The 25,741-nt window shown below is 37.3% G+C and overlaps 1 protein-coding gene across 3 annotated transcripts in view; it reads right to left on the bottom strand.

Moving 5' to 3' along the window:
- TUSC3 (tumor suppressor candidate 3) overlaps positions 1-25,741 on the bottom strand; it is a 220,239-nt gene that overhangs the window by 100,737 nt on the left and 93,761 nt on the right. For all 3 annotated transcript variants that reach the window (XR_011144816.1, XM_068970022.1, XM_068970024.1), the window contains exons 2-4: positions 25,230-25,399; positions 4,369-4,486; positions 831-971 (exon numbers count right to left, since the gene is read on the bottom strand). Coding sequence is in view for 2 of the 3 variants with exons in the window: in XM_068970022.1 (XP_068826123.1) it covers positions 831-971; positions 4,369-4,486; positions 25,230-25,399 (429 nt within the window). In the remaining variant the exon portion in view is untranslated. The remainder of the gene's footprint in view (positions 1-830; positions 972-4,368; positions 4,487-25,229; positions 25,400-25,741) is intronic.

The raw sequence follows: 25,741 nt of genomic DNA, 5'->3' as shown, positions 1-25,741 counted from the left end.
AAATATGCTTACACAAAATTAATATCCCTGTACTATGTCTAAGGGAAATGTAATTTTAAAATAGCTGGTTAGAATTGCTCACTGTAAAAAATTCTAGTGACATTAAGGAACAAAATAGCCATAGCCCTCCACATAGACATTAACTACCATCAACATTTTACATATAGTAATATTTTGCTTTTCTAAATCAACTATAAATACTGTTTTTCTATCCTACTTTTTCACTTGTTATCCTTTGAGCTTCTTTCTATGTCAAATAATGTTGCATACCACTGTTTGTCTAGACTGTACACATTTAATTCAATTCTCATTTTTAGATATCTGATTTCTGAGTGATTTTCTTCTATTAAAATGTATAATTTTTTTCCCCATAGTTAATGGTTGGGGGAGAAGGGAAGGAAGGGAAGAATTATACTGTTAGAATTTATGGTCCTGACAACAGCGTATGCCAGTGACATTGTCTCATATGGCTCATGAAAAGTGGGTATTATCCTATTGTTATTTGCCCAAAGGATAGATAAAAATTATACACCTGGTTTTTTAATTAGAGTGTCTTTGATTACTAAGACCACTGAGCAATATTCAGTATATTCTTTAGCCTCTGAAATTACTTTGTGCCTAACATGTATTCTTTAATGGTTCATTGATATTTTAAGAACCATTATTCATTTATTATTTAAATTCACCTAACTCAAAGTTCAGCTTACAGCTATCAGATGCAGTTTTCCTAAAGCAGGAGAAACTGAAAAAAATCCTGTGGCCTTATTATAATGTTATACCAAAACAAGCTAATTAGCCTATTATTAAAACCTCGGGGAATAAAAACATACATGAACATCCGTTCTGTCAGCAATCCACTTTGCTAGTTGTTCAGCACCAAATCCAATTCTTTGAAGGTCAAAAGTATCAGCTCTCTTAGGTCTGCCTTTTGGAGGAAAATGCATGAACGTAGGAGCGGAGTTAATGTTGAGCTGTAAAACACGAGATAAAAAGACTAAATCTAATATCCCAGCTTTTCTTTCCTGCGTGAATTTTGGAAAGACAGCATTTATTATGAAAAATCCAAGTGGATTTCCAGAGCTTAACTACTGTTTTTATTCATCTTGATATACTGCTAAATAGAAAAGAACTTATGAATTAGGCCAAGTTTGCTGAACCTTCACATACATCATTCATATTCTCAGCTGCATCCATCTATTTCATTGGTCATTTCCTTCTTTATTTTCTAGAATTCTACAACTAGAGAATGAAATGATTCAAAGTGAAAAACAAATACTGTAATTTGGGAGTACACGGATGATTTTCACTTCTTAAGCAGTTGTTAAACAAAAAGGTTGGTATTTGATAAGAGATATAATTATATTCTGTAATTAATTTCAAGTATATTGACTTCTTTTTTAATTTAAAAAAATTTTTCTGTTCACCTCCTCTGTTATTTCAACTGTCTTAAAATGGTTACATCTCATTAATTATTTTCTAAAGGCAAGTTTCATTTGAAAAGTATATTGAACACACACCACCCTAGTATAAATGGTGTTTATTAATAATAATCTAAAAACAAACATGAGGTTAATTTGCATTGTAGAGTAAACTGCAAAGCATAGATATAGATTAAATTCTTGCTGCTCAAGAATTATGAAAAATGCTTCAAATGAAAGGCAAGGAGCTTTTTGGCCCCAGCTTACAATATATATAGTTCAACATTCTGCAACAATGAGAAAAAAAAATTCAAGTAACAACAAACATTAGATCATGGTTCAAGGTAAAGATACAGCAGTACCAGCTGGAGCGTACATGTTATGGACATTTAGTAATTTTTACTAAATTGAACAAAACACAGTCACCAATTCCTTTCTCCCACTCCACATTTTGTTCATGTGTGTTTTCCTGATAGGTGCACACGAAACAGTTACAGCCAACATGACTGCTAGTGCAGAGCTCCCTCTAACACAGCTCTGACTTCCTGGTCTGTTGTCAGACACTTAGCCTCAGCCATCACAAGGGAGTCACATACAATTTACTTTCTGAACAAGTCCCTAACAAGCCCAGGACTATCAAATTTCTACATGACATCATTTAACCTTATATACCCCCCTTAAAGCTCAACATTCAGAAAACTAAGATCATGGCATCTGGTCCCATCACTTCATGGGAAATAGATGGGGAAAGAGTGGAAACAGTGTCAGACTTTATTTGGGGGGGGCTCCAGAATTACTGCAGATGGTGATTGCAGCCATGAAATTAAAAGACGCTTATTCCTTGCAAGAAAAGTTATGACCAACCTAGACAGCATATTCAAAAGCAGAGACATTACTTTGCCAACTAAGGTCCGTCTAGTCAAGGCTATGGTTTTTCCAGTGGTCATGTATGGATGTGAGAGTTGGACTGTAAAGAAAGCTGAGTGCCGAAGAATTGATACTTTTGAACTGTGGGGCTGGAGAAGACTCTTGAGAGTCCCTTGGACTGCAAGAAGGTCCAACCAGTCCATCTTAAAGGAGATCAGTCCTGGGTGTTCATTGGAAGGACTGATGCTGAAGCTGAAACTCCAATACTTTGGCCACCTCATGCGAAGAGTTGACTCACTGGAAAAGACTCTGATGCTGGGAGGGATTGGGGGCAGGAGGAGAAGGGGGCGACACAGGATGAGATGACTGGATGGCATCACCAACTCAATGGACATGAGTTCGGGTAAACTCTGGGAGTTGGTGATAGACAGGATGGCCTGGTGTGCTGTGATTCATGGGGTTGCAAAGAGTCGGACACGACTGAGCGACTGAACTGAATGAATCGCAGCACGCCAGGCCTCCCTGTCCATCATCATCTCCCGGAATTCACTCAGACTCACGTCCGAACTGAACCCCCCCCCTTGAATGATGTCATAAGGATGAGACACTAACTGAAAAAGACTCATGTCCTACTTCTTATAAGGATACCAATCCTATTGAAATCTGTCAAGATTATATCATCATCACTGCTAACATTGAGTCTTTATATTCCAGGGACACTTCTAAGTGGTTCATGTGTTTTCTTTCATTTAGTTTCACAACAATCCAAAGAGAAATATATCATTTTTATCTGTTTCGTACATGAAGACATTAAGGTATAGAGAGGTTACGTCCCTTGTCCAAGAATACAAAGTTAATATATGGAGATGATAAAATATGTAGATAAAATCTGAGCTCAACTGTCTGGCTCCCTGATCCCTGCTATTAACCTATAGTTATTAATTTTTTGTGTTTATCAGTACTTGACCATGCCTTCAAATGTACAACTCGTTGCAGTACCCAGCATGGATTAGTTTGGGTATTCTCGTCTCTTTTTTTTCCTCACATTGTCTGACCCAGTTCTTTACCAGGTCATGAAAAAGCATTTAGACTCAAGCTAATTTTAAGTGGACCATTAGTGAATATTTTTGCTTGCTTGCTTTCAGACTGATAATTCATTCTTCTTCGCTGATTTCGTTTTATCCTTATGACACCATTTAACCTTAATTACCCCCCTTAAAGGGCTTCCCTTATAGCTCAGCTGGTAAAGAATCTGCCTTCAATGCGGGAGACCTGGGTTTGATCCCTGGGTTGGGAAGATCCCCTGGAGCAGGGAACGGCTACTCACTCCAAGATGCTGGCCTGGAGAATTCCACGGACTATATGGTCCATGGGGTCACAAAGAGTCGGACATGACACCAACTTTCACTCACACTCACCCCCCCTTAAAGACCTTTTATCCCCCTAAAACAGCTTAAAGGTTAAGTAAAACTTTATTGTTGCTATTTAGTTGCTCAGTGTACCCTACTCTTTGGCAACCCTGTGGACTGTAGCCCACCAGGCCCCTCTGTCCATGGGATTCTCCAGGCAAAAATACTGGAGTGAGCTGCCATTCATCCTCCAGTGGATCTTCTGACCTAGGGACTGAACATTTGTCTCCTGTATTGCTGGTAGATTCTTTACCATCAAGCTACCAGGGAAGCCCCATGTAAAACTTACCTTGAATCTTGTATAAAATTTCACAAATTTATGCAAAATACCACCCAAAGCACATACAATTAAATATCAAAATAAAGTTAATGGGTCACACAGAGTCGGACACGACTGAAGCAACTTAGCAGCAGCAGCATGTAAACTGCCACTGTATGATGGGGAAAAAAAAAAAAATGTATTTCCTCTATGATGGAAAAGCTAAAATGTGTTTATTCACTAATGGCAAAAACTGTACTGATAAAGATAATATTAACTGTAATTAATCATATCACAGAATTTAGTAACTACTCATTGGAGTCACTGAACTGTGTTTTTACCTGGCACACAAAGACGTATCAACCATAATCAACTCTAATAAATATGCTATTGAAACAAAATATAACTCTCTTACCTGTTGAAAAATGTCTGTTCCCTCATCATAGTCCACTTTACTGAAGAAGAGTTTGTTACAAAAGGCAGATGAATAGCGCCAGGAGTTAGCCAGTATTTGATATTCTTCGTTAGCTAGTCTGATAAGGATAATGGGACAGAGTGGAAACATTATCAGCATTCAAATATTAACAAAGCTATTAATAAAAGAGGAATTCTGAGGCAAAAGTTACCCTGGCTTTAGTAAGGACTGCAAGCTAAGAGCAGATTTTATATTTTAAATGGCTGTGGGGAAAAAAAAAAGAATATTCCATGACACATAAAAATTATATAAAATTCAAATTTTTATCATTCATGAATAAAGGTTTCCTGCAACACAGCCACACTGATTCATTTACTTATTGCTGCGGCTGCTATTAAGCTACATAAGGGCAGAGTTGAGGAGTTCTAGTAGAATGTGTGAGGGCAAAAAGCTCATCCTGGCCCTTTGTATAAGAAGCACGACAACTCTTATTCTAGGGGATAAAATCATTTTGTGCCATTTCCTATATATATATAACTTAAATCTTCTAATGATTTTTAGTAAAAAGCACAGAGCAATTTTTAAGAATTTTACAATTCACTTTAACAGAGAAATAAATATCATGGATATGTTTTAAAACTGTAAATATCAGTTATACTCCACCTTTATGTATTCTATCTATCTAAAAACGCATTTACGTTTGCACCTAAAAGTAAGCAAAGATTTGAGTAGCTAAACCAAATGCCACAAACAAGCCCTCCTCTAAGAGCATCTTTACTCTTATTTTGAATTCATTTCTATTGGACATTTTGTTGATACACCAGATACAGAAGCTCTATTTTTTGATGTAGGCACGGAGGAGAAATAAGGAAAGGCTGGTTGCAAAAGGATGTAGGCACAGTCATGGAAAATGAAGCAACAGTGATTGCTAAAACTTAAAAAAAGGAGAGGGAGCGTCTTCCATGTAGTTGACTCTTCACAGGAGATATGGTAAGTCCCTCTCCCAAAGAAATATAGATAGAAAAAGGTCTAATCCTACAATCACAAAAAAACTTGGAAAGGAGTCACCAGCAGATAAAGAGATTTCAAGGAATACCTGGAAAACATAAGGCTAGTGGAAAAGTTTTGATGGACGAAATTACAATCTCCAAGAAGACGGCAATACAGAAGAACCTAGGAAAATACTGGATGAGAAGCACAAAGCTGCTGGGTTGGAGGTTTCCTCTTGCTAACAAGCCAGCCTGTTACTGTCTCAGGTGCTGGCAGAAGCCACAGGACTCGGGGTCAGAGACCTAGAGGACTTTATTCTTCACGTTTGTATGCACCAGTTCCCTGGGCCCCCCGAGTTCACGGGATGACACAAAAGGCCCTTCTTGGATGTCCACACACACAGCTGACTGGGTTACAGGACTGCACTACTGAGTTAGGGGATTTACTATTTTTCTAGTACATGATGACCAACTCTGTGCTCTAGGGAAAGACATAACGCCACTCCTTAAGGCTTGTCATTGCACACACAATCCTTTGCTTTCTTGGTGTGCCCAGCAAGAACAGGCAGGATGATCGCAGCCCATGGTTGACTGCTTTTCCCAACAGTAGTCATAAAAAAAATAACAATGCCATATAAAAAAGAGCAAATAAAATGAGAGGGCACTTTAAAGAGGAAGTATAATTTCTCAAATACAGAGTTAAATAAAATTCACAGAACAAAAAAGACATAGGTAGACTATGCTACAGGGAGGAAGGAGAAAGGGACCTAGATATTTAATCCAATAAATCCAACTTTCAAACAGAAAGAGTTCCAGAAAGAGAAGAGACAAAGGAAGTCTTTCTGGAAACATAATACAATTAAAGGGACTAAGTATTCAAATTAAATTACTTGCCAGGTTCTGAATAAGTGCAATAAGAAAAGAACAACATGTTGTGATACTTTAGAACGTTAAGATAAAAAGAAGGTCCTAAAGACTTTCCGAGGAGAAAAGTATTTAACAAGGGCAAACAGTGAGACGGGGACTGGACCGGCTAACGGCAGCGCTCGGTGCCTGCAGAACACGCCTGCAGAGTTTTGAGGGTGTGTCATTTTCCATCTAGAATTACATCAAGCCAAACAACTGATGAAGTTTGAAATAAACATGTTTGAAGAAATGTAAATTATGTGAAATTACCTTAAGATATATTTAACAGAAAGGTACTAGGAATGGGAAAAAAAATGAGAAAACCTGAGAATATATTAAAGGAACTGTAAGAAAAAAAAAAAAAAGGATGACTAGGCAGGATACGGTGCAGGAGGAAAGGCAGGAGATGTGTAAGAAAGCTGAGCTCCGACTACAAGGCTGTGAAATACAAATCAGAACAAGAATTTAATTGGACCTCGAGATGAAGAAGAGAATAGATTCTAAGCAACCATTATAATTAGAAAGCGTTGGACGATATAAAAGACTGTAGGGAAACGTATTTGGCCCCATAACAGTAAGAATAATGACAACAAATTGAATATAAAAGGCAATGTCTAAGTAAGAAAAAAATTAAAATGTATCATTATCTAGATTAATAGGTAATGGGAAAAATTAAATATTTTGAACATTTTCTTTTACACAGAAGTAGAGTTATAAGCAATAGCACGACACTGTAGAAAAGGAACCATAATAAAAACCTACTACTTTGCAACTGATGTTATTTATGTGGAAACAATAAGTCAGCCTACAGACAGACATGATGATGGTCTATCAATGATGACAATGCTATCAACGATGACAATATAGAAATAGAGGTAACAATACAGAAATAGAGGTAACAGGATTTGGTGGGTAAGAGGGGAGGAGAGGTTATACTTGCTAACCTTCAACTTATGGAATCAAGAGATATCACTTATGAATAAGTAACAGAAGGTTGCTATTTACTGTTATAATAATAAAAGAAAAAAGCTATAAAAATGATAAGAGGTGAGATGAGTTAAATCCTCACTTGTTAGAGCCAGAAATGTAAAGATTAAGTGTACTGTATGAAATATACAAAAGTAACCTTTAGAGATTAAAAAGAAAAAAAGAAAACCCAAAGCAATAACAGATTGCCTATGGCTAACTGTGCGAACAGGTGAATGCAAGGGCTAGGGATAGTGTAAGCCCTTTTTTATTAACAAGGAGCCACATGACATTGCTATGATTGAAATATATCTATTTAAAAGAGCTAAAAATGAACAAAGCTTTGATCTTCGGTCATTTAGCATAAAGACCTTAAGGGCACATTTTATGGTAAAACAGTGCAAAAAACCTACCACTGTAAACATCAGCCTGAAACTGCATTATGTTCAGTAGGCAGAAATCTGTATTATATATATTCTGTATCTGTTCAATGAAATAGAAGCTTGTAAAGCTTTGGTGCTTAAATAACATTTAACATGAGCACCTAATAGCAAAAAGTGAGCTATCTCCAAGGTTCCAAGGCCTGCTTTCATGGAGCTGAGGTTTTACTGAGGAGACCAACCAAATGAGAGAAAATTATTCAAAGCTAAAATAAATGCTGAGAGAAAAATTACACAGAATTGTATCACAGAAAACAATGGAAGATCTACTTAGATGACATGGTTATAAAAGGCTTCTCAGATGAAGGGACATTAATGCTCAAACTCCAAGGAAGAGAAAAATCCATCGCTGCAAAGAGCTCAAGAAAGAACATCTCAGGGAGCAGGAGTAGCAGGCATGAGACCCTAGAGAAAGAAAGAATTTAAGATGCTGATGAACTGAAGCTGTGATATTTATAAATGAGAACATGCTCTCTGTTTAAACAGTGCCTCACAGCTTCTCTTCGAATCCTAAGTGAAAACAGAGTTAGGACGAATATGAGCTCTAAAATCTGGTAAGATTTTTGTCATATGGAACATAATATCGGGACTTCCCTGGAGGCTAAGTGGTAAAGAAGCCCCCTACCAATGCAGAAGACGAGGGTTCAATCCCTGGGTCAGGAAGACCCCCTGAAGAAGGAAATGGCAACTCACTCCAGTATTCTTGCCTAGAGGATCCCATGGGCAGAGGAGCCTGGTGGGCTGCAGTCCGTGGGGTTGCAAAGAGTCAAACATGACAGAGCAATCAGACAACAACAAATTCACCAGTTATTTTCAAAGAAAATATGTATAGTAACGTCATACAGTGAATTGGCACTGATGATGAAGTGAGCCTGAACATTTCTGTAGACTGATAAACTTGAAGAGAACAGTGCTCCCATTAAAAAAATAAATAAGTCATTAACAGGACATTACAAATTAGGAAAACAGGTTATTTTTATACAAAGGAACATTTTACACAAAAACACATTTTAAATTTTAAAACAAAACAGGGAAATGGCAAATCTTCAAAAACTGGCATTCTTACAATGATGATATTCTAAGAAATGAAAATGCTTCATTTTGAAAAGCAGGAAGAGAACAATCAAATTTTAGTATTCAACATCTGTATATAATATCTTAAGGAATGATATGACTAGGATAATCTTGAACTTTTCCCTCATCATGTGATAACCAACTGCAGACCTATTAGATTCTATTAGGTATACATTCATTCACTCCACAAATATATTCTAGTGCCAACAATGTGTCAGGTAATGAAGGACTGAATAATAAATGGAAGGGCCCTGACCTCAAGAAGAATACATTCCATGAAAAAAAAGATGCCTCATCCAACTACACACAAAATGTCAGATAATTAGAAATACTCTGAAAAAAATAAAACAAGAAGATGTGATAAGTGGTATTGAGAAACCAAAGAAGACGGATTCATTTTGCTGTCAAACTCTGTTTCCACACTGTCCACGTTCTCAGTTTAATTTCCAATAATCAACCGTGGGTTCTATCCTCTGCTCCAAAGTCCTAGGTAACGGCCTACATAACGAAGACCTTGGGCAGAACAGAACACAACGTCTCCTACCCCCTGGCCACAATTTACATCTGCAATCTATGTCCATATGAACATACCACACACTCAAAGGGTCTCTCTGACACTCCGTGTTCATTCTTTAAGCTTTAAAGTATTAAATCCTCTGCTTAATATGTCCTCCATTCTTTCAAAAAGCTTGCTCCAAAATGCCCCCCTTCAAATCTCGACAGTTTCTCAGCTACCATGCAGCGCTATTTATGTACATATTGTTCTGTTTATGCATTTTATGTTTATGCACTGATTGTTCAGTGGCTAAGACCTAGTCCAGAATAGGTATTTAAGGTTTGATGATGAATAATATAATTTCCTACAGAGTCTGTGCATATATACAATACATACACAACCCCACACACCCTAAGTAACTCTAAATTAGAGACTGTGAAATCTGGAGAGTCTGACTAAAAGCCTGCTTAGTCAGATTTATGTCACAGATCAATGTCCCTTTCAAGATCAATCTGCTTCACTATACTTTAGAAGGAAAAAAGAAACATCTCACACCATATACCATCACAAGTATATGCTATTTGTCAAAGGAATAGTGGTCTTGACCTGAAAGATTATAATGACTAAAACAGCTCCTAATATGTTCCTAATATCAATTTAACATGCAATACAGAATGTACATCTTAATCATCAATGATATGTATTCAGTGTTTTCATATGTTCTGCAAATAATAAAAGAGATACATCACAGTCTCCACCTCTAAGATGCTTGTTAGAGAATAGAAAAGACACACACTAACATACAAATGAGATACATATACTGAAAAAAAAAACTGCAGACTGCAGGTGCCATACAGCATATAAAGAAGGAAATCACAGTGAGATAGAGCAGCGGGACAAAAGTGTGAATGTGAAAATATTCAGAAAAGAATGGAAGGGCTAAATAGTAAGCAAGGAAGGACCGGAAGAGGATATTAAGGTAAGAGAAGAGAATAAACAAAGACTACCCAGTCTGAAATGTGTATTATGTAGTTAAATAATAGAATATAAGTTTCATGTCAAAAAATAGGAAAGAAGAAACTGATACCTCTCTTCCAATAGAAAGATAAACAAGATCTTAACTTTATTCTGTAAATAGTGAACAGCTACTGAGTGTTTTGAAAGAAGTAGATTATGTAAAATATTGATTAAGAAAGCTGTAATTGGCAGCAGAGGGCATAATATATTATAGGAAGAGAAAATAAATGTTTGTAAACCACTTAGAACGTTACTATAACGGTCTAGTTGGGAAAATCTATGAGGCTATTAAAATAGTATATAAATGAAGATATGACCTGTTTCTTACACATACTCCTTTAGCATCTACCATGCCAAAACAACCAGCAAAATTTTCTACACATTTTGCTTCTAGTTAGGAATCCATCTGGCTGGAATAAAGAATTCCAGGGGAGCTGAGAAAATGACATTTTTTTTCAACACAAATACAATACTTAGTGAAAATTTAATACTGACAAGGTAAATGGGGCTTTCTTCTGTTGAATATAATTTAGTAGCAATAGGACTAGAAACCAGATATGTCTGTCACAAAAAGTAATTCAATAAGCCTAAGAAATACATATTTCAATGTTGATAATGTCTATTTAGAATATAAAAGACTTGGTAGAAGGAATGTGCAAATATTAACATATGTCCAATAACATAAACCCTGTTCTCTAAACTTAACTCCATTACATCTTATCCCTCCATTTTCCAACTTCTTCATGCTTAAGCCTAACTAATGACAAAGGAAGTCACTGGCTTCTTGCAAAGATTTGTGTGAGCTTATTCTAATGAGCAAAGGCATCACTAGTACTTATTAGAACCCTACCAACTTCACTGTCTCCTCAAACTGAAAGCTGAGAACCACAAATGCTCTAAGCACTTAAATAAGCACTTTTCCAACACTGATAGCTAAAAAGTATTTTCTTTTTTTATAGTTCATAGGAATATTAGAGATGCAAGATCATGAACGGAGGGTACATTGTAAACGTTTCTAATCCATTCACATGTAGCCTGAAGAAGGCAGTCAAGTTATGGCCAAGCATCCAGAAAGGCTTAAGCAGCAACTGCAGGGCACAGGTCTGATAAAGCTCTTCTATTAAATTTTTCCAATCTTTTATTATGAAAACAAGAAAAAAATCACTTAATCCAAATGATCTGACATTTTATATTATCATCAAGTATTATTAGCTCATCTATAGTTGTATATACTTAACACAGCTCCCATAATGAATGTGTATTTTATCTTTTTATCCCTTGAAGGGATTTTTAAAAAAACATGCTTTCTCTTTTTAAGGTTAATCAAATTTCCTATAAAGTAACAGACATCAAAATCCCAATGTATGCTTTTTACAGTTATGTTTATGATGAATTGTAAAGACTGAATTATAAAATTATAAAGATTGAATGCAAAAGAAGAGGCAGCAAAGGATGAGATGGTTGGATAGCATCAACAATTCAATGGACATGAGTTTGAGCAAACTCTGGAAGACAGTGATGGACAGGGAAGCCTGGTGTGCTGCAGTCCATGGGTCAAAAAGAGCTGGACACGACTCAAGTGGCTGAACAACAGCTACTTAATATATTGCACAGATAAATCAGAGTATGTCTTCATAAAACATCAAATTAATACTGGAGTGGGTAGCCTTTCCATTCTCCAGAGGATCTTCCCAACCCAGGTCTTCTGCATTGCAGGTGGATTATTTACCTGCTGAGCCACAAGGGAAGCCCAAGAATACTGGAGTTGGTAGCATATCTCTTCTTCAGCAGATCTTCCCAACCAAGGAATCAAACCAGGTCTCCCACATTGCAGGTGGGTTCTTCACCAACTGAGCTATCAGGGAAGGCCCAGTTAATCTCTACGGATGATTATATATATGGAGAGAGATCTGGGTTGAGCAGAACCACCTACTACTTATGGTTCTAGTATGCTGAAGAGAGAAAAGTTGGTAAACAACATGCTGCACCAAGATTTCGACAGTGATTTCTCTCTGGTTGTGCCACACGTATTCAGGATACTACCTAATACACGGAAATATATTAAACAGACCCAATGCCTCTGAAGGGCTGAAGATTCACTACCACTTTGTAACTGGCTCTGAACAGCTCACTACTTGTATGGTAAAGATGTTGTGTCCATTACACTATGTTTTCTGTGGATCTATTTTTTCCTCAGAAAACTATTCTAACATGAATATATGATTCCAACACATATCTTACAGCAAAAATGTATATGAACATAAGAGATACTAAACTGTATATAACATGCACATACAACTCAGTTTATGAGTCAGTAGAATTTTTGTTCTCAAGAAAACTAGTAACACAAACATACAAGAAAGCTTAAAGGTTGTATGCTAAGAAAACTGACACATAACGTAGGTAAAAGAAAGGAATGGCACAGAGACTAAGTCCAGTCCATAATTTGTTTTCAAAGATCATACTGGCATTGAAATTCTGCAACAACTGTATAAATACGGAAAGAGAGCCCAAATGACCAAATGCATAATATTGGTGGGATCCAGGGTTTCAACTTGTAGAAAGCAGATAAAACTCAGAATGAGGAAAACAGAGGAAAAACCCTACAGTATTAGCTTCAGTTCAGTTCAGTCGCTCAGTCGTGTCCAACTCTTTGCGACCCCATGAATCGCAGCACGTCAGGCCTCCTTGTCCATCACCAACTCCCGGAGTTCACTCAGACTTACGTCCATCGGGTCAGTCCAATTAAGTAGTAAGTTATATATATGTCTTTATTAATTTATATGACACATACATACACACACATATGTACATACATCTTAGCTCTATTAAAAAAGTCTGAAAACAATACTATCGCTACAGTAAAGAGTGTAACTTACCCAGGTGTTGCTTTATAAACATTGTTTCCTACAAAAGGAGGAAGGACTCCTCAAAAGAAAAAGAAATGCTTCTTTCAGTTCCAGGAATAAGTATAAAGTGGGCTTAGAATATTTTACTGAGCCAGAAAGCAAAGACTAACAGAGGCATTCAATGACATGGGAGTTGGTTTCCACTGGAAATTTAGGGCAACTTGAAGAGTGAAGAATAATCACAGTAATGGGTTAATGAATAAACAAGAAGCTTTGAGTAGAGATACTCCAAGGGGAAAATGGAGGAAGGAAGAGCTCTCCTTTATAGACAAATACCAACTAATTAACGTAGATGCAAAGACAGAATGTTCAAAATCACCCCTTCACAATCATCAATGAAACACCAAATTCAGGCAGAGATTATCAATGGATGTTACAATCACTGAGTAAAGTACCAACAAATAGGATAGTTACATAATTTCTAAGTATTCCCCCCTCTTAACCTATTCACCTCCTGCTAACACTTATTACCAGGGAAGGATATACTTGTACAACACAAAGATGCAGGGATCCCCACCACGATCAAGTAATTGATTTCACCTCTGGTATCTGAAAGAACTAACATTATATCTAGTGAAAGCTATTGTTTTTCCAGTAGTCATGTATGGATGTGAGAGCGCGACTATAAAGAAAGCTGAGCTACGAAGAATTGATGCTTTTGAAGTGTGGTGTTGGAAAAGACTCTTGAGAGTCCCTTGGACTGCAAGGAGACAGAACCTGTACATCCTAAAGGAGATCAGTCCTGAGTGTTCATCAGAAGGACTGATGCTGAAGCTGAAACTCCAATACTTTTGGCCACCTGATGTGAAGAACTGACTCACTGGAAAAGACACTGATGCTGGGTAAGATTGAAGGCAGGAGAAGAAGGGGACAACAGAGGATGAGATGGTTGGATGGCATCACCAACTCAATGGGCATGAGTCTGAGCAAGCTCCTGGAGTCAGCAATGGACAGGGAAGCCTGGCGTGCTGCAGTCCATGGGGTTGCAAAGAGTCAGACACGACTGAGCGACTGAATTGAAGTGAACATTATATGTCTCCTGATACAATGCAGTAAAAAGTACACAGATAATTGCTATAGTACTTGTGTAAAAATTAGTCACTGAATTTAATCGTGAGGAAACAATCAAGTAAATCCAGATCATGGAACAATATACAAGGCAAGTTGTCTGAATTCCTTAATAAAAAGAAAAAGCAGACTGTATCATTGAACTAATGCAACTCATTTAAAAATGATGTTATTCTGATTATGTAAGAATGTCATATTAAAATATGCAAACTTAAATATTTAGTGGTGATATTTCATGATGTCTATATATGCTGGTATGTGACTCATCTGCTTCAAGATGGCGGAATAGGATGGGGAGACCACTTTCTCCCCCACAAATTCATCAAAAATCATTTGAATGCTGAGCAACTTCCACAAAACAACTTCTGAACACTGGCGGAAGACACCAGGCCCCCCAAAAGGCAGCCCATTCTCTTCTAAAGGAGGCAGGACAAAATATAAAAGACAAAAAGAGAGACAAAGGAGTTAGGGACAGAAACCTACCCTAGGCAGGGAGTCGTGAATGAGAAGTTTCCACACAGTAGGAAACGCACCCACATGCGGGGGAATACATGCCTAACTGCAACTGCGGAAAAGAGAACTTTCCGGCCAAAGGCTCAAACATAACATAACAACCTAATGCTCAGCCTGGCCCACTCACAGAACAAAGGTTTGAGCAAACACCAAAGAAGAGCTAGCCAGCTGCATACAGGTCTCTCCCCACCCAGAGGCAGAGAGGAAGGGTGCCTGAAGAACTAAGGACAGAGGTTCTGACAACGTACAGGCGAGTCCGACTCTTTAGGAACCCATGGACTGTAGCCTACCAGGCTCCTTGGTCCATGGGATTTTCCAGGCAAGAGTACTGGAGTGGGTTGCCATTTCCTTCTCCAGGGGATCTTCCCGACCCAGGGATCGAACCTGGATCTCCCACATTGTAGGCAGAGGCTTTACCGTCTAATCTACCAGGGAAGCCCTGACAATGTACCGGGGGGTGGTAATCAAGACCATCCCCAAGAAAAAGAAATGGAAAGAAGCAAAATGGCTGTCTGGAGAGGCCTTACAAATTGCTGAGAAAAGAAGAGAAGCGAAAGGCAAAGGAGGAAAAAAAAAAAAGATAAGCTTATTTGAATGCAGAGTTCCAAAGAAAAGCAAGCAGCAATAAGAAAGCCTTCCTCAGACATCAATGCAAAGAAATAGAGGAAAACAATAGAATGGGAAAGACTAGAGATCTCTTCAAGAAAATTAGAGACACCAAGGGCACATTTCATGCAAAGATGAGCACAATAAAGGACAGAAATGGTATGGACCTAACAGAAGCAGAAGATATTAAGAAGAGGTAGCAAGAATACACAGAATTATAGAAAAAAAAAAAATCTTCAAGACCCAGATAACCATGATGGTGTGAACACTCACCTAAAGCCAGATATCCTGGAATACAAAGTCAAGTGGGCCTTAGGAAGCATCACTACGAACAAAGTTAGTGGAGGTGATGGAATTCCAGTTGAGCTATTTCAAATCAGATGATGCTGTCAAAGTGCTTTCAAAGGTGAAAGTGAAAGAAGGTGAAAGTCGCTCAGTCGTGTCCGACTCTTTGCAACCCTGTGGAATTCTCCAGGCCAGAAGTAGGTAGCCTTTCCCTTCTCCAGCAAATCTTCCTGACCCAGGAATCGAACCACGGTCTCCTGCACTGCAGGTGGATTCTTTACCAACTCAGCTATCAGGGAAGCCCAATAAGCCAGCAATACGCAGCCCAATATGCTGCATTCAATATGCCAGCAAAATCTGGAAAACTAAGCAGTGTCCACAGGACTGGAATAGGTCAGTTTTCACTCCAATCCCAAAGAAAGGAAATGCCAAAGAATGTTCAAAGGTCCACACAATCGTACTCATCTCACACGCTAGCAAAGTAATGCTAAAAATTCTCCAAGCCAGGCTTCAACAGCGTGTGAACCGTGAACTTCCAGGTGTTCAAGCTGGATTTAGAAACGGCAGAGGAACCAGAGATCAAACTGTCAACACTCACTAGATCATCGAATAAACAAGAGAGTTCCAGTAAGCCGTCTACTTTTGCTTTATTGACTATGCCAAAGCCTTTGACTGTGTGTATCACAACAAACTGTGGAAAATTCTGAAAGAGATGGGAATACCACACCACCTGACCTGCCTCCTGAGATATGTGTAAGCAGGTCAAGAAGTAAAAGTTAGAACTGGACACGGAACAGACTGGTTCCAAACTGGGAAAGGAAAATGTCAAGGCTGTATATTGTCACCTGATTATTTAACTTATATGCAGAGTACATCAATGCAAAATGCAAGGCTGGATGAAGCACAAGCTGGAATCAAGATTGTCAGGAGAAATATCAATAACCTCAGATATGCAGATGACACCATGCTTACAGCACACAGTGAAGAAGAACTAAACAGCCTCTTGATGAAAGTGAAAGGAGAGTGAAGAAGTTGGGTTAACACTCCACATTAGATCATGGCATCTGGTCCCATCACTTCATGGGAAACAGATGGGGAAACAATGGAAACAGTGACAGACTTTATTTTGGGGGCTCTACAATCACTGCAGACAGTGACTGCAACCATGAAACTAAAAGATGCTTCCTCCGTGGAAGAAAAGCTGATCAACCTAGATAGGGTATTAAAAAGCAGAGACATTACTTTGTCAACAAAGGTCCATCTAGTCAAGGCTATGGTTTTTCCAGTGGTCATGTGTGGATGTGAGGGTTGGACTATTACAGCTGAGCACCAAAGAATTGATGCTTTTGAACTGTGGTGTTGGGGAAGACTCTTAAGAGTCCCTTGGACTGCAAGGAGATACAACCTGCCCATCCTAAAGGCAATCAGTCCTGAATATTCATTGGAAGGACCAATGCTTAAGCTGAAACTCCAATACTTTGGCCACCTGATGTGACTCATTTGAAAAGACCCTGATGTTGGGAAAGATTGAAGGCAGGAGGAGAAGGGGATGGGACGACAGAGGATGAAATGGCTGGATGTCATCATCAAAGCGATGGACTTGAGTTTGAGTAAGCTCTGGGAGTTGGTGATGGACAGGGAAGCCAAGCATGCTGCAGTCCATGGGGTCACAGTTAGACACGACTGAGTGACTGAACTGACTGACTGATGGACTGAACTGACTGACTGATTTTTTACTTATACTTTAAAGACTGAACAGAGAAACACAAAGAACATCTCTCATCACCCTGTTCTATAAGAGTTAAGTTGTAACCACAGCAGTCACCCACTGACACTACCATGGAGAGGAATTCAGGGTGAAAAATGCCCAGGTGCCCTGTGCTTTGGATAAACAGGTCCTTAGGTAGTTAGACCATTGAAATTCAGGAATAATTTCAATGACCAGATTCTTGCATCTTCCCGGAAGCAGAAAAGCACTAAATCATTAACTTGAGATATCTGTTCTTTGGGATGAGCAGTAATCTTTTACCAAACTGTGTGCCTCACTGCATGCATTTCCCAGCTAAAACATACATTTACTGGCTCTTCCCCTATCTTTTCAGAGCAGCTTCTCAGGACTGAGTGGCTGTCTCCCAGGGTATAAAGCTTAAACTCACACAACTCCTGTGTGTCTTCCTTTAAGTCGATGAGCAAAATCAAATGTGACAAAATATTAAAATTATGAATCTTAGTAAAGGGTAGACAGGCATCTTTGTATTAATACTACTGTTTCGACTTTCTGTAGCTTTCAAATTATAAGATGGATGACTAAAACTGGGCTTTATATACAAATAATACAGAAAACAGAGGTCAGAGAATGCTACAATGTCACACAGATAATGAAAGTTCATTAAAACATTCATCCATTCACTGTAGAATAGTCGGAATTCGCCATACTGGGGAAGAGACACCTAGAAAGAAATTCAGTACAATGAAGTTATATCATATGCCTTAGACATTAAAAAATAAATAAATAAACTAGACAGAGCTCAACAATAACCCTAAAACGTCATTTATATTAAATTGCTTATGGATTCAATCAAGTCTGAAACAGTCCTCACGTATTAGACAAGCCAGCCAAAGAATGTGTGAATGGCATGAGAGTTTGATAGTCTTGGGAAAGTGAAATACTTGTCCAGGTAGCCAGGCATATTTGAAAAACCTAAGAATTAAAGCCATAGAGAGATATTATCTAAGGACTAGAAGAAACAACAAGGGTTGCAGACCCAAAGCCATTTAGAAAGCACTTACAAGTGCATTAAATGATGAAAAAGGTGATTTTATCTATTGATAAACACAATTCTCACCTTATGCGCTGCCCTTAGAATAGAATTTCCTAAGAGATGTGACTTCACTGTAGTGAAACAAAAGGCTGATGATGTGGGCTAGCTGGCTTCAACTCAGCAGCCCTTGTTTGAAATGTTAACCTGAATGAAAGCTTTTCATGATCTAAAGAGCTTAAGAAATGCTGGCTGATGGATCCCTGCCCTAAAAGACTAATAATCTTAGTTGGGAATGCAAAAGCCAAATGCAAATTACAGTTCACAGGATAAAAGCAATGATGAATACGTACACTTGAGGAAAGCATTAAATTTACTAGCTCAGAAGTCACAAATCCCAACCCTGAGAGGTATTAGCTCTGTGACTTTGGGAAAACTGTATAACCTCTCAGCCTAGATAGGCTCATCTAAAGAAATGATTTTTTTTTAAACTCTTACCATGTAGAGTAGTGAGAATGCCACGAGATATTACATATATAGACGACTTAACCTAGGACTGCCCAAATAATTTATATATAGTAAATAATAATTTTATTTATTTAGAGAAGGAAAGATATTAACCAGTTAATATCTATCAATGCAATAATTTATTCTCCCTCATCTTTAAAATCTTTACAATGACTAATTATATCTTCTTTTATTTGACATTCAATAATATATTAACTTCTAGTATTACTAGCCTTTGATGATATGTATATATCATCAGACTGATTCCATATATACTTTTTGATTTTCCATCACCAGGATGTTTTTCCTTACTTCTACTGAACCATAGTAATAACCTGGGAAGAAGATATTTTGTTCTTAGAATTTTTAGTGAATTCTGGAAAAGATGAGTAACTGTGTGGTAGAATACATCTAAAAGATTTAGCAATTACGGAGAATATTCCTCATAGTACAATCTGATAAAGGAAGTTTGGAGTTAACACTTACGAGAGGTGAGAATTGTACTGAGTAGTCTTAATTAACAACTTTATTTGGCCAAGGAGGTTGATGTTCCCACTGAGAAAGGTGAGAATTGAATTCTGAGATTTGTGAATAAACTGACTGTGTGAAAGAAGAGCAGAGTGATTTGCTAAGAGGGCTTACAAGGAAGCCAATAGCTCATTCACCAGCCTTTCAGCAAAGAAAAGCAACTGGAGAATCTCGGTGTGTTAGCTATAGAAGAAAATTTCACTTTTGCTTAAAGAAAACAAAAAAAGCAAGAGAGGTCTCACAAAGGAAAAGCACTAATCTTTTAAAATTATAGTTATTAACATTTCAATGATTCTATGGATTATAAAAAAATTACAGCACTATTACAAGATGGTCCCAAATTACACTGACACACAAAAATACCCAGGAGAATTCAATTCATGTATTTTTTTAAATTAAAAAAAAAAAAGATTGCTGTTGATGGGGTGCTTTTCTCAATGAATCACAACTCACTTTGAAGCTTAATTTATAATACAAAATATAATCTGAATACTTGTTTTTGAAATTTTTTCCGTGAAACCCTTCCTTATCTTTTCATCTTAGTTGTCCCCTTGAGATCTCTCCGATGCACTCTGTCCATATAGGCCACAGTTGGTAATCTCTTGGCTCAATGACAGTAGATCACAAACCACTGTTCGATCAGAATTATTTAACAAATTCTCCTTTTAAATTTGCAATATTCTATAAATCTAATATCCCCATCCAACATACTCCAAGGCATCCCTCTTTCAGCTCACTTACTGTTTCCCCCTCCAGTTCCACTAAAATCCTGAGTTATTTCGACGTGTGTTTATAGTGTACAAATGACCCCAGCCTTATTACTCCTAAAGCTTCTCTATTACATCAACAATCATCTACACTATACCTCAGCAATTTACTTATTTATTAAATCAACCCTTTACAACTTCCTAATTTTCAACTCCATCCCCCTTTCACAGAAAACCTCATATGAAAACCTATAAAATAGGTAACTAATGAGAACTGACTGTCTAGCACAGCAAACTACGCATGCTCTGTGGTGACAAAGAAGGAATTATATATATATATATATGTATAGCTGATTCACTGTGCTGTACAGCAGAAACTAACACAACATGTAAAGTAACTAAGAACCAATTAAAGAAAAGAAAGAAAGAAAATCTAGCTTAATTGTATCACACCTAGTTTATCAACTGTCCCATGGCTTCTCTGATGCCCTATGCAACTTCTAACTCACATTTATACATACTCACATTTATACATTTCAAATATACTCGTGTTAGCACGGTTAGAATATTTGCCTCGTCTACTTAACAGAATAAAGCAAACAGCTTAGTCCCTACAGAGGATGCTCTTGCTCCTCAATTGCTGAGTACTGGGGAAGAAAATCATTTAATTCCAGAGATTCTTCACTAAAAATCTGAGTATTCTAGTTTCATCAAGGGTCCTTGTCAATGCCATATGGTTATTCCATTTAGTTACACTTCCTACTCCAATTTTTCCTCAATGAAATTAAATTTTTAAAAGCTATGAATCACTAAACTGCTTCCCACCTTCCCTTTCTCTATCCTAGCTGCATACCAGGATTACCTAGAGCATTTTGAAATGTCCTCCCCGCCAAAAAAACAAACCAAAATATCTGGGCATGGAACCACATTTCTACTCTATACTTTTTATTTGCCCCAAAAGCTTCACCTGTTCTTTCTTCTCTAAAAACTTCACCCTCTTTCTAACCTATGAAATGACTTTTTCTAATAACTTCGATCTTTTTCTCTCATAAATCTAAAACTACTCTAAAATTTAAAAGTTTATTATAAAACAGGCTGTAATAAACAAGTAAATACAGGTTATTTTGAGCTAAGCATCATTAAAAAGTTGAGGATCAATATTTAACAATTTAACAACATAATGCATTAAGTCAACTACTATCTACAGGATATACCATTTACATTATGTTGTGGTTTATGTTATCAAATAACATACAAATATATGTAACTGTGAAATAAATACTTGGATAATAAAATCTTTCTAGATTGTTGTTATTTAGTCACTAAGTCATGTCCAACTCTTTATGACCCCATGGATTGTAGCCAGCCAGGTTCCTCTATCCATGGAATTCTCCAGGCAAGAATACTGGAGTGGGTTGCCATTTCTTTCTCCAAGGGATCTTCCAGACCCAGGGATTGAACCCTGGTCTCCTGCATTGCAGGTGGAATCCTTTCTAGATTACAGTTGCAAAAATATAATAATAGATCTCTTCATAATAATGAATACAGAAAATCAATATATTCAGTTTTTAGAAGCAAAGAAATGATTTCCCTAAATTATATATGGCACTGTAGGATGCCAGAGGATAGTCTGAATTTTTGTGGAATTTGAACTGTTACACTAAATGCCAGTTAAGATGTATCTTTGCTTCACAAGGGCTGAACAGCCCTTGTTTAAGAACATAAACATACCCTGTTCTTAAGTGCTAGCCCAATGCTGACAAACGTTAATGTCCACTTAAGCACGAGTTTTCAAATTGATAGGAAGGGGACTCAGAATCATCTGAAATGCTGTTTTTCAAAATAGTTTGCTCATCATCTTTTTTAACCTACCTTGACCTGTCTCAACATACACTCATTACTAGATTGTGATGAAATCTTTCATAAAAATTTCAGAACACTGAAATTCCCTTTCTGCAAGCTAGTCTATGGGGTCGCACAGAGTCAGACACGACTGAAGTGACTTAGCAGCAGCAGCAGCAGTCTGACAGGAACTGATTAGATTTTTTCCACTGGCTCATGTTACAAATGATTTTATTTTCCACTAAAGTTCAAAATGGTTTAGAAATCTAAATGACGTCTACAGATAAATACACAATGCGAACAGTCTGAATGTGGAGTCACCACATAAAAAGTATTTGTTCTTGAAAAGAAAAACATTCATCCAAGAAGAAACAGGAAAATCTGAATTATCCTTAACAATGAAAGAAATGGAATATGTAATTTAAGAACTCCAGGTCAAGACAATTTTACTGCAGAATTTGATCAAACATTTAAAGAAGAATTAACACAATTTCTAAAACTAATTTCCCAAATCATTTCCAGAAAATAAATGAGGGACCATTTCCCAATATATTTTATGAAGTATTACCATGATACCAAAACTAGACAAAGACAATATAAGTAATGAAAAATATAAACCAATATCTGATATAACTTAAAATATAAAAGTCTTCAACAAAATATCAGCAAATTCAATTCAGCAATACTAAAAAAGAATATAATAATCAAGTGGGATATATTCCAAAATGCAAAGTTGATTCAACAGCTGAAAATCAATCAATGTAATCTACCATAGTATTAGTCACTCAGTTTTGTACAACTCTTGGCAACACCACGGAGTGTAGCCCGCCAGGTTCCTCTGTCCATGTAATTCTCCAGGCAAGAATACTGAAATGAGTATCCATTCCCTTCTACAGGGCATCTTCCCAACCCAGGGATCAAATCCAGATATCTTGTATTACAGGCAGATTTTTTACCATCTGAGCCACTAGGGAAGCCCATGTAATCTACCATATGAACGACCTAAAGAGGAAAAATCCTATCAATTAACTCCCCAAATTAGGCAAAATTCAATACCCATTCATGACAAAAGCTCTCAATAAACTAGTAAAGAATACTCTCAATTATAAAGAATATTAGTAAAAATCTAACAGCTAATAACATAACAAATGATGAAAGACTGAATGCTTTCTCCCAGAGATCAGATGAAAATGTAAAACATAAAACTTTTAAAATTTTTAGAAAAACACATAAGAGGAAAAAAAAATAAAATTGGTGACTGAGGGCTAGGCAGAGTTCAATTTGACAAGACAAAATCTGTAAAAGATAAACTTAAAAATTGGACTCACTCAATTGAAATCTGCATAAGATCTTGTTATGAGGATGTAAAGACAAGCCACAGACTAGGAAGAAATATTGAAGAACCGCTTCTTGCCTGGAGAATCCCCATGGACAGAGGAGCCGGGAGGACTACAGTCCGTGGGGCCACAAAGAGCAGGACATGACTGAGCAACGAAGCACAGCACAGAAGACATGAACAGATATTTCAGTAGAGAGGTGATACACAGATGACAAAAAAGTAAATGAGAAGATGTTCAGCACCATTACATCAGTGAGATGCAAAATAAAACCAGAAAATAAAACTACATACCCTTGGAATGACTAAAATAAAACAATGACAACACTGGTAAGGATATGGGAAAACTAGGCCCTTCACACACTGCTGGTAAGAATGTAAAATGATGCAGCCACGCTGGAAAACATTTTGGCATGTAACTACCATGCAACTCAGCCATCACACACTCTGGCAATTTATCTCAGAGAAATGAACACTTCAGTGCACACAAACCTGTACAAGAGTGTTCATAACAGTTGTATTTCTAATAGCCAAAAACTGGAAACAACCCAGGATTCTTTTAGCAGATGGATGGTTAAACAAACTGCAGTACTTCCATACCACAGGATATTGTTGTTGTTTAGTCGCTAAGTCGTGTCCGACTCTTTTGAGACTCCATGGACTGCCTCCCACCAAGCTCCTCTGTCCACAGGGTTTCCCAGGCAAGAATACTGGAGTGAGTTGCCATTTGCTTCTCCAGGGGATCTCCCTAACCCAGGGATCAAACCTGTGTCTCCCGCACTGGCAGACAAATTTTTTATCACTGAGCCATCAGGGAAGCCCACCATAGGATATTACTCAGTAATAAAAACAATGAAGTACTGATAAATGCAACAGCTTGGATAGGTTTTGAAGGAGTTACAAGTAAAAAAACATAAAGCCAAATCCAAAAGGTCATGTGTTTTATTCCATTTACATAACAGTCTTGAAATGATGTAATCACAGAAATGGAGAATAAACTCAGGAGGTGGGGAGATGGGGTGGGTGTGGCAATAAAGGACACCAGAAGGGATACTTATTGTGAAGAACTGGTCTGCATCTTGACTGTATCAATACTGCTTATGAAACTGTGCTATAGCCTCACAAGACGTTAGCACTGGAGGACACTGAGTAAACGCTATACAGGATTTCTCTGTATTGTGTCTTAGAATTGCATGGAAGACTACAATTATCTCAAAATTAAGATCTAATTTAAAATAAGCACTGTTGTATATATATTATATTTATACTCCTCCAAAACTTTCGTTGGTGTGTTCCCACTGAAAAATATTTCATTCATTTCAAGTTGTTTACTTCTACATCACAAACAAAATTCTCAACATTAGAGGTACTAAAAGGTAAATGGACTTCCTTAAGTCCATTAAAATCTTTCTATTAAACAATTTAAGTAGAGTGTATTTAATGGGGCTACTTCACTGCCCCTGAGATATAAGTTGGTGACCTACAAGGCAATATTCAAACTGAATTCCATAACATACATAACTTTACACAGGACATAAAGCCAAAAATCTGTTTTATGACTACTTGTGGATTGGTCTACACAATATAAAAATATTAGCCTATCAAAATCACTTCCTAGGAAACACTAAGTTTGAGTTTACATTTAAATGTACTGAATTACAGTTGACGACAACATCGAACAAATGTTTAATTCTTTTTTTTTTTTTTTAATGCCCCCTGCAGCATGTGGGATCTTAATTCTTCAACCAGGGATAGAACCCGCGGCAACCCCCAGAACTGGAAGCAGGGAATGTTAAACACTGTACTGCCACAGAAGTCCGAACAAATGCTTACTTCCATTATACACGTTTATCTTAACTGTAATAAGTACACAATAATACAATAATAGTTAATTTTTTAAATACATACATTACCTGCACACAGAACACTGGCGCTGGGGTTGAAGAGCGGTGAACATAACAATCATGGAATAGTTTCGAGGTGGGGCCTTTATGAACTTCCGGAATTTGTCACCATTCATTCGGAAGACTGAGCGCCTCGAACTCCATTCCATCAGCTGTTCTACTTTCTCGGCTAAAAGATTCTGCAGGAAACATAAGGATTTAAATTTACACAGGGTTCAAATCCTCTGGTCTGTACTTTATATATATATAAAAAATTCCATGGGGTTATATTTTACCAAAAATTTATTTGTTTTGGTGAATACATAGTTAGCTGACCACGTATGCATAAAATATTTCATTTATTTTTCCTAATGACTGTTAAAGTTTATTAAAAAGGTATCAGGATAAAACAGACTTCCACTTCCAGAAAAATGAAATACATGTGCTTCTCCCTAGTGAGTGCTAAGTTGCTTCAGTTGTGTCTGACTCTGTGCAACCCTGTGGACTATAGCTTGCCAGGCTCCTCTGTCCATGGGATTCTC

This window comes from Capricornis sumatraensis, chromosome 4, assembly GCF_032405125.1.
Source record: "Capricornis sumatraensis isolate serow.1 chromosome 4, serow.2, whole genome shotgun sequence".
Lineage (NCBI taxonomy): Eukaryota > Metazoa > Chordata > Mammalia > Artiodactyla > Bovidae > Capricornis > Capricornis sumatraensis.
Note: the sequence above shows the minus strand (reverse complement) of the source record. Positions and strands in the feature narration are given on the sequence as shown.